The sequence below is a fragment of the Perkinsus marinus genome (assembly GCF_000006405.1).
Source record: "Perkinsus marinus ATCC 50983 genomic scaffold scf_1104296970850, whole genome shotgun sequence".
Taxonomy (NCBI): Eukaryota; Perkinsozoa; order Perkinsida; family Perkinsidae; genus Perkinsus; species Perkinsus marinus.
In genome coordinates this window covers 4,648-13,876 of record NW_003202292.1, presented here as the reverse complement: position 1 = coordinate 13,876, position 9,229 = coordinate 4,648, and the positions used below count along the sequence as shown (strand labels likewise).

General features: G+C 48.1%; 4 protein-coding genes across 4 annotated transcripts in view; 3 read left to right on the top strand and 1 right to left on the bottom strand.

Annotated features, from left to right (window-relative positions):
- Pmar_PMAR014800 (RNA-binding protein, putative) overlaps positions 1–2,793 on the top strand; it is a gene marked incomplete at both ends in the record, with an annotated part of 3,931 nt that extends 1,138 nt beyond the window's left edge. Inside the window, 7 exons of the mRNA XM_002767369.1 lie at positions 75–247; positions 297–355; positions 410–573; positions 641–909; positions 961–1,477; positions 2,527–2,664; positions 2,728–2,793. Coding sequence (XP_002767415.1) covers positions 75–247; positions 297–355; positions 410–573; positions 641–909; positions 961–1,477; positions 2,527–2,664; positions 2,728–2,793 — 1,386 coding nt within the window. The remainder of the gene's footprint in view (positions 1–74; positions 248–296; positions 356–409; positions 574–640; positions 910–960; positions 1,478–2,526; positions 2,665–2,727) is intronic.
- A 14-nt stretch (positions 2,794–2,807) lies between these two features.
- Pmar_PMAR014799 (Heterogeneous nuclear ribonucleoprotein G, putative) lies at positions 2,808–4,915 on the top strand (the record flags this gene model as incomplete). Its single annotated transcript, XM_002767368.1, has 9 exons — positions 2,808–2,879; positions 2,973–3,058; positions 3,109–3,287; positions 3,334–3,503; positions 4,185–4,242; positions 4,314–4,441; positions 4,502–4,611; positions 4,652–4,729; positions 4,777–4,915. 9 exons carry the CDS (start codon positions 2,808–2,810, stop codon positions 4,913–4,915), a joined length of 1,020 nt encoding a protein of 339 aa, XP_002767414.1.
- Positions 4,916–5,622: 707 nt separating this feature from the next.
- On the top strand, positions 5,623–6,759 carry Pmar_PMAR014798 (hypothetical protein; the record flags this gene model as incomplete). The annotated part of the gene is made up of 1 exon (XM_002767367.1): positions 5,623–6,759. One exon carries the CDS (start codon positions 5,623–5,625, stop codon positions 6,757–6,759), a length of 1,137 nt encoding a protein of 378 aa, XP_002767413.1.
- A 1,706-nt stretch (positions 6,760–8,465) lies between these two features.
- Positions 8,466–9,229, bottom strand: part of Pmar_PMAR014797 (hypothetical protein) — an 865-nt gene continuing 101 nt past the window's right edge. The window contains exons 1-2 of the mRNA XM_002767366.1: positions 8,799–9,229; positions 8,466–8,745 (exon numbers count right to left, since the gene is read on the bottom strand). The exon at positions 8,799–9,229 is cut by the window's right edge and continues 101 nt beyond it. Of these exons, the coding sequence (XP_002767412.1) occupies positions 8,547–8,745; positions 8,799–9,139 (540 nt within the window). The 5' untranslated portion in view covers positions 9,140–9,229 and the 3' untranslated portion in view covers positions 8,466–8,546. The remainder of the gene's footprint in view (positions 8,746–8,798) is intronic.

Here is a 9,229-nt window from a genome sequence, read left to right as displayed (position 1 = left end):
ATGGGTAGTAAGTCTCACAGTGCTGCCTCCTCTTCTCACTTGTTGTTGTTCACTCCTTCCTCCTCCTCCTTCAGGTTGAAGTAAAGCCCTGCACTCGGCTTGAGTTCCCCTCCATGGACACGTCCAAGCCTACCTCTAGCACTGTGTATCGATGCCAACAACAACAACAATCACAGAAGGACGAGCCTCCCAGCCAAGCAGGTCCGAAGCCCCAGCACCACCACCACCAGCAGCAGCAGCAAAAGGAGTCGGTATCCCTACTCCGCTGTATTGTACCAAAGTGGTCTTGACTTTAGGTTCTCTGACGACCCGTGTAAAGTTTTCCTAGGTGGCCTTCCACAGTCAGCTGATCAGAGTAAGAGATGCCGCTACTATTGTTGCCACTTCCTCATGTTGATGATGATCTCAGATCGTGTTACTGAGTATTTATCTCAGTATGGGGATGTACAGGACGTTACTGTTATGTACGATAGGAATACTGGTAGACATAGGGGCTTTGCTTATGCAACCTTTGGTAATGATAAGGATGCAGTAGCAGCAATCAATGGGGATAATGTTATAGATGGCAAATGGGTGAGGAAGGGAGATCCCCTCATGATGCATAGTAATTATGATGATGATCACTAGCAACTACTGTAAGGTACAAGTGAAGCCCTCATCCCGTAGTATGGAGCACGTGGGGAAGGCTTTCCAGTCTACTACTCAACAAACTGGTGGTACTTACTACCGTAATGGTAGTGGCAACATCAGCAGCAGTAGTTATAGCTCCAAGACTCCTGCTGTTGGTAATGCTGTATACTATCGGTCACACCGTCAGCGTATACCACCACCACCACCACCACCACCACCTTCATCATCCTATAGACGAGAGGGTCGGTGGCGATGGCGGGATACCTCTCCCTCTGCTGGGTAGTAGCAACGGATCTTCGCTATTTCATCTCGGTGTAGGTCCAATGTCAGGTCTTCATGGAGGAGACAGGAGACAAAACAAGAAGAACTAAAGGGAGAGCAGCAACAGCAGGAGCAGCAGCAGCATGCCGAGGGGGTGGATGAGGATGGAGACCAGCAACAGGGGGATATGCAACAGAGAGATGATGATCCTTTACAGGGGATAGGAAGGGGCTTATCTCCTATAGATAAGCAACAGTCTCAGAAGGATGAAGAAGAAGAAGATCGGGGTAATTCGGAAGAAGAGCCACCACCTGAAGCAGCAACAACAGGAGGAGGGCGGCAAGAGGGCGGCGTTACTGTGGTGAATAGTGGAGATGGGGCTGAAAGTGGACAGCAAGTACTAGAGTCTGTGAGTACTCCTCAATATGAGAACACTGTACCCGACAAGACTACTACACCATCACCATCAACGAGGCAACAGCAGCAGCAGCAGTCGACAACAGCTACTTCATCATCCTTACCTGCTCCTCCCCCTCCACCTCCACCTCCTCCTCCACCTGGTACGTTCATACCCATGAATCAAGAGGTAGTACCTCAACAGTTGGGTATGGCCTACCCCTCCCCATCACAGTATGTCCTACCCTCTACTACAGGAGGATCTACACACATAAGGCCCCAACAGTAATACAGCATGACTACTATCAGTAGGGATGCATCCCCTTCCTCTCAGGTCTATGATGCTACCGCCGTCTACTACTGGACCATACAATGGAATCACACGTCCTTTCTATCATCATCATCCGCAGCAGCAGCAGCCTCCACAGGCATATGCTCAGCCTCCTGCCTTCTCACCGATGCCTCCTACTACTTCCTACTCCACCCAACAGCCACCTCCTGGTATGGTACCAGTATTGCAACCATCATCATCACAACAACAGCAGTATGTCATGACGCAGATGTTGCCTTCCCCCCATGGACATCAACGGTTCCCCCCACAATTGCCTTATCCTGTTGGTCCTATCACTAACCCTCCGACATCGACGGGTATGGGGTTTATGCCACCTCCAATGGGTGGCCCCATGTTTGGTGCATTCCAGTACGCCCAACAACAACAACCACCACAAGAGCCAACACAAGGCCCTCATCAACAACAACAGTATCGGTCTGGGCCCTACTAGGTTGCCACCGCCGCTCTAACATCAATTGTATCGTGGTTCTCTACCAATCATCGTCCTATGATGCATTTGCTATCCTCATCCTCCTCCTCCTTCTTTTCCTTGTTGTGTAGCAGTAGTCGATCGTTTCCGTTCATTGACTGTTATTGCCATCATCATGATCATCATTGTTGTTGTCGTCGTTGTCATCGTCGTTGCTAACGTTGTTGTGACCATAGAGTGTTACCATCAGCACCCGTGAGTGTTTTCGTCGTACTACCCCATGATGCCCCGTCGTGCCGCCGCCTACATTTGACGACGACGTTAGTGTCGCGGCCGTAACCATTTGTAAACATCATCATGCGATCATCATCATCACCATCGTTGTGGTATCCGTGTTATGGTTACAATAGAAACGGATCCCCATGAGCCACTCCTCCTGCAGAGTCCTTCATCATTCTCTTGTATGGCGTCCTATCAGCAAGAACCATTCACGGCGCCGACAATGGGAGCCAACACTATACGGGGGAGGGCACCTGCTCCTCCTCTTGGCCTCGATGCCTCAGCAGCTCCACTACAGCCTACTATGGGGGATGGTTCGGATAGGCAAGAGCGCAAGGTACTGAGAGGGTATAGTAATAGTTGGTATTTACGTCGTCCTTGTCCCTCTAGTTATTTGTAGGAGGTCTACCAGCAGGGTGTGGTAGAGAGGAGTTTGATGCTTATTTTGGGCAGTATGGTGTATTAGAGGATTCAATAGTAATGACTGATAGGCTTACTGGCAGGACTAGAGGCTTTGGCTTCGTCACCTATACCACTCTTGAAGCTACTGAGGTAATACTACTAGTAGTGTATGGTGATGATATCAGCATTGCCACGTGTATGCAGTGTTGTCTGGGGAGTGGTCCACATGTGTTAATGGATAAGATGATTGATGTTAAGAGAGCAATGATAGAGGGGGCTGGTGGGTGCCATCCTCAGAGTGGGGGTCGTATATCAGGAGGGGACAGGAGGTAACGTACTACTACTACCACTCCTCGCAAGAGCTCATTATGATGACTAGGTACCCTCCCATGGGTAAGGGTAAGGGCGGTGACTACATGTATGAAGGGGGTTACTCTAGTAAGTATGGTGCTCCTCCTGTTCCTCCTGTTGGTGATGGTATATCGCTCGCATCTCCTTCTGATGGTTACAACCCATGCAAGCTGTTCATTGGTGGTATACCATCGGACTTGGACCAAGGTACTACCATCGTATCGAGGTGTATTTGGAAGCATCTATTGTTCAGGTCGACTCGACCAATTCTTCTCCCAGTATGGGAATATAGTAGATTCAGTGGTAATGAAGGATAGGATTACCGGCAAACCTAGAGGATTTGCCTATGTTACCTACTCTACCGCTGAGGAAGCACAGACTGCTATCAATGCTGGGGATGCGAATATACTCGACGGCAAATGGGTAGTAGTAATGAACTCAGAACTCAGTACTCAGAGTAATAGTCATCATACTCAACTATAGTAGTATGAGGAGGATAACTCTGATACTATTAGTGAGTAGTCCTGGCCGTCATGGCTGCGTACAGTAGACATAGCACTGGTGGTATCGTGATCTAGGCTATGCTCTCTCTCCCTCTCCATCACTCAGCAGCTTCTTCATGGTCATAGTCTAGGTTGATGTAAAGATAGCTACTCGAGGTTCAAGTGCACCAGGATCGGGTTTCCGTGCATCATCGTCGTCGTCGGGTCCTCCCCCAGGGTAGGTACCTCACTCTTAGTATTCATAGGAGTAGCATAGTGTAGGTGACTAATACGCTTCTGGCAGTAGTGATATCCTCTTAGCTTCTCATGGTGGTTATCATAGGCTTTTCGCTCTCTTGCTATAGCGCATATGTAACGTATCCATGTGTATCATTGTATTCAGGTTCTCCCCTCTACCCTCGCACCGTGCAGGGGGTAGTGGTGTGGCAATGGATATCCCATCTGGGTAGTACAGTATAATGGAAGTAGAGCCCTCAATGAGTAGTACCTCAGGCCCCTACGAAGTTATGATGCCAACAATCGTCGTCGACGTCCATCATCGACGTTTGGAGCATCGTCCCCTAATGGCAGTAGTGCTGTCGGTGGGGACAATCCATCTAAGGTTTTCATTGGGGGAGTGCCTGCTTCTGTTGATAATGGTAATACTCGTGTACAGTATGGTACGGTCCTTAACATTAGCTGCTGACAGGCCGATTACAAGAGGTTATGTCACAGTATGGTAGAATTGTAGACTGTATCATCATGACCGATCGTGTTACTGCCCGTCCTAGAGGCTTTGCCTACTGCACCTATAGTACACCAGAAGAGGCCCAAGCAGCGTGTAATGGTGGCAGTAACAACTCTATTGATGGCCAATGGGTAGTAGTAGTATTAACAGGGCTGTAAGGAGTATCTCTATCTCATCATCATCATGTTCAGTTCGATGTGAAACCTGCCACTAGAGATCCGGCGGTTTGTGGCCCAGGAGGGAGGCCTTCGAGAGGAGAGTACCCAACGAGGGAGGCTTATGATAATACTCGGCAATACCAGTAAGAGTTACCATACTAGTAGCAGCAATATTTGTAGTAGATACCAATCACCAGGGCCTCAGTACGGTCAGTTTAGAAGGGAAGGAGGGTCCTTTAGCCGTGGTGATGGTGGTGGAAGGTAGTAGTAGTAGTCTTGACTATCGACACATTGATCTACCTTGCTAGGTATGATACGCCCTACACTCAAGGTATGTACCCGCAGCAGCAGTACTCTCGGGTACCCTATCAGCAACAGCAACAACAACAACCCTATCCTGGCCAATTGCCACCACAACAACAACAGTATCGTGCTTCTCCGTATTAGAGTACAGTCCACGTGTCCGGTGAAACAACAACACCTACGAGCAGTACACGTTTGGTGTAGCTCTTTTTCTTGGTGCTCCTCCTCCTCTCCCCCAGTATTGTTGAATGGATAGTAGTCTGTGGGTATTGTGTGTTTCTCTATCCCTTACGTAACATATTCACTACCATCATGGCTTTGCGTTTGGAGGCCATCTTTTGGTAACCTAATGTGAGTTCTTGTTGTTTCTCCGTTTCCTCATGCCCTCACCATCCAGGGACATACACCCTGCCTCGGTAGTTTATACAGCCACACCACCCCCATCGTCATCGTCAATATCCAATGCTCATCATCATTCATCTAGTTGCAAGATAGCAGTTGATAATGAGCATGAGAGATTATTCCGAATACATGGTGATACCTTTTACGAGTTAGGGAAGAATATGTCACTTGATGTTGGTAAGAGGAGTAAGAAGGCCTTCCAAGATGACTTAGAGGTATGGACATCCCTCGAACTGGTAGACAAATGGCAGGCTATAGCAACTGCCGCTGCTAGAGCTACCAAACACCTATCACCGTCACTGTATGATTTCTTTGATGGCATGAATGAGTCATTGAATAGTCCAGAGGTGGAGTTAGGTGGATCTGTATGGCAACTGTTGACCATGTATGAGATGGATATGTATGTATATAGATATGCAGCTAGATGTTCGGTATGTCGTAGTAGGATAATGGATATACCTCGTAGGAAGTGTATGTGCCGCTCTTGGTGTGATAAGTGCTATAAGCTGGCTCATAAGCCTCAATACTGTGATATATGCACATTCGCTGTGAGGGAGGTCCATCAAGTAGAAGCTAGCAGAAGCAAGGAGGAGGAGGCGGTGGATGCTGCTACCAATAGCCGTGACCCAGCAGAGGATAAGCCTGATTGTACCTCAAGCTGTTCCCCTCGAGTATTGAAGGGTAGGTGTACTGGCTTTGCCTGGCCTAGGAAAGGTATATGTGCCCAAACTGTTGATATGAGCTGTGATACTTATAATCATGGTAGAGATGATGCATGTTATCTACTCCACCTACCAACAGGCCAGCATGACTGGGCCCTTGTGTATGATGTTGGCTGCATAGCCAGCCCTATCGGTATCAATAGTAGAGGGGTTGCTATGAGCCTGTATAATTTGTATAATACTGCTGGTCACGGATACGAACGTGTCTTTACTTCTTGTAGCGAGAAGTCAGATGCAGCACCTATGGTCCTACCCATGGCTGTGTTACAGTGGGCTGTTCTATTGGGGGAACTGGATACCATAGTTAAGATAGAGAGTATGCTGAGGAGGGCTGTGGGTGGTATAGGCCTCTTCACCTCGGCTGCCCTCCTTATCACCTGTAGTAATGATCCTGATATGGCATTAGAGGCTGAGATGGCCGGGGAGGATATCTGGACTAGGGAAGTCAGGACGGAGGATGAGGATTTCCTTCTTAGAGCCAATCACTCACAGCCTACTTCATTAATTAGATCAACAGAGGACATACCCAAGGATGTCAATGAGTCCTCACATGTTAGGCTTGCCAAGTTGAATGAGATAATAGCAGTAGCTAGGGAGGGTAGTGTTGTCCAGCCCTCCCATGATGGTAAGGAGTCTTCGTCGATGGATGAGGCGGGTAATATGGTAGCTAGAGAGGTATTGTCACATGAACCCATCCAAGAGGATGATACACTTGCTACCGTTATATTACAGCCTAAGGAGGGTGTCATGGATATACGATTCAAGTTGGGTACTAGAATTAAGGTTACCATTAAAAGAGGTCTATGGCTACGGTTTGGTGGCTATGCTCTCTGTGATGATAATAATAATACTGAGTCTCATTAAAGGTAGTGGTAGGCATACTGTATTCCACTCCGCTACTATATATCATTCTCCCACTATCATATGCTTCTACAGTATTGAGTATGTAAGCTCGGGGGGAGGGGCTGCTTGGCAATATGCCCTCCAGTTCTTATAGTATCGTTTTATTGATGATGAGGATGTAATGTCCTAGAACTAGGATGAGCCCGATCAGTTAACACGGCCTGCCCCCTCCGGTCCATCATCCCCCTCTTCACTCCCACCATCAACAACAGTTTTCGCCAACCACCGCCTGTACCTTTTGCATACCCTACGATGCCTCCCTCCGCTAGGATGTCTGTTGCCCCCCTTTTATACCAAATCATCCTGCTGCTATGATGATCCGTCATTCTTCCCAGGCTGGAGGAGTTCCATCAGGCATCCCGATGCCTTCCATCCTTACTTAGCCACAATAGCAAGTCCAAGCCTCTGCAACACAAAGAGGGGTGAGTGAGTCAGGTCACTCGGGTCAGGCATGAAGAGGTGTCATGTTCTCTCAACAGCTGCACGAGTGTCTAGCTAGTGGTGGTAGTAGTACTTTTCGGGTCAATACAATGTTGTCGACGGTCATGATTAATGATGAACCCGATGCGCAGGAGGGATATACGAAGAGACAATAAGGTTGGAGTCCAACCGGTGAACAAACGGACGAGCAATGAACTTGTGCATTCATCACGCATGTGCAAAGCGTTCCTGGCAGGTTCCCGCGTGAAACTTCTCTACCGATGGAGATCGTCTCACTAGTATGAAAATAATATGGGGATAGACTAGAATTAAAGAGAGCTGTTGGCAAGGCTCACATCCTTGCACCATTGCTCATCGTCTGGCTGTCTTGCCATTAGCTATGTCCCTTACGTTCTCTGCTCTGTTGTATAGCTGGATTGACGGAGTCGATGATAGTGGTATACGATTTGTGTGACCCAACATCTTGGTGGTATCGAGTTAGTAACCAGACCTAGGAGTGCTAGTTCGATGTTTCCTTCAATAGCTTTGGTGCTGTGTGGGGTTAATTATTGTGATGGTGTACGTAGGAGATCATTCGGAGACGGTGACGCGACATCCCATGGTAGGGCACCTCTCAAATATCCACACTGTAGCAAGTTCTAGTACGTAGTCTCTGCACATGCGTGGTCCGAGCAGCATCCTCGCCACCTCACCCCTCAACTCAGAATCACGGCCTAATTCACGATAGCCGCGCAATGTCGAGTATAAAGTATCACAGATGATAATAGTTACGACGCTCATTCACACATCGCCCGAGAATGGGAGGACCAAAGCTGGAGGCTCAACTAACACAAGTCCTCTACGGATCCTCCTCTCCATAACGCGCTAGCAAGGCATGTATACTTCACTCTGTGAGGGTGCCCTAAGCAGCGAACTACAATCCAACTCCTATCTCATATGATGGCCTCCCACTGACTTATATCTATTACATCTACCATCATCACGGATTACCTCATCATTTAATCTCTTCAATTGTTCAGACTCAATCTTCGAATGTGCTTTCACATCCATATATATTGTAAAGTGTGCATACATCATGCAGTATACTGTATTATCACCTTCTGAACGTTATTATCACGCCGTAGAACCTCCTTCTCCCAAGTGAGAAGTCCTCACTCAATCTATTACTATCCTACAACACAACTGTAGGTGTGAGATAACTAGATAGAAAACCATTGTAATTGATGGGCACTTGTCGTCAACAAAATAGAACGGCCCCACCAAAAAATCAAATACTTGATACATAAACAACGAACAGCAAGGCTGGTCTAATTGGTGTTTACCACCTTATGGAGGACTTGTTGAACATCTTCACTACATTGACCGACCTTAGGGTATCGGTCGTGTATCATTCCCGCGTTACGGGTCTTCCCTGGGGCGTTGCATGTGCAAACAGCTTCTCCTCTGGCTCTGCTAGGACAGCCAAAAACAGCTTGTGTCGCTACACTCATAGAGAGCTTGCAGAGCCTGAGAATGAGAGCATAGGGCCGTCATCTATCACTGATCTGATGGAGACTCACCTCTCGGGATTTTTCTCCCCAGCAGCCAGCATGGCGGCCAAACTTCCGACCATGCAATCACCAGCCCCCACAGTCGATGTGCAGTACTTATCCTTATCCGACGGGGCAGCAGGGCAGGGTAATGCACCACTACTCCCATCCACACAAGCATATGCACATCCAGCTCCACCTAGACTCACGATGCATAACCACTTGGCTCCAGAAGTCCTCAGCAGTCTATCAGCCAACACTGTTGCTGCTTTGGGATCCTTCGTCACATCGGCAAGGGAGTCATTGGTGCCATTCAGCAAAAGGTCCAGAGCCGCTGCCTCTTCCTCGTTAACAACCAATACATCGACCATCTTGAAAGCTTCCCGAGGCAATTGCTGCCCAGGGACTACAGGAGCTGGAGCTGCATTGAGCAATGAGAGAGTATGAGGAGATCTCGACGC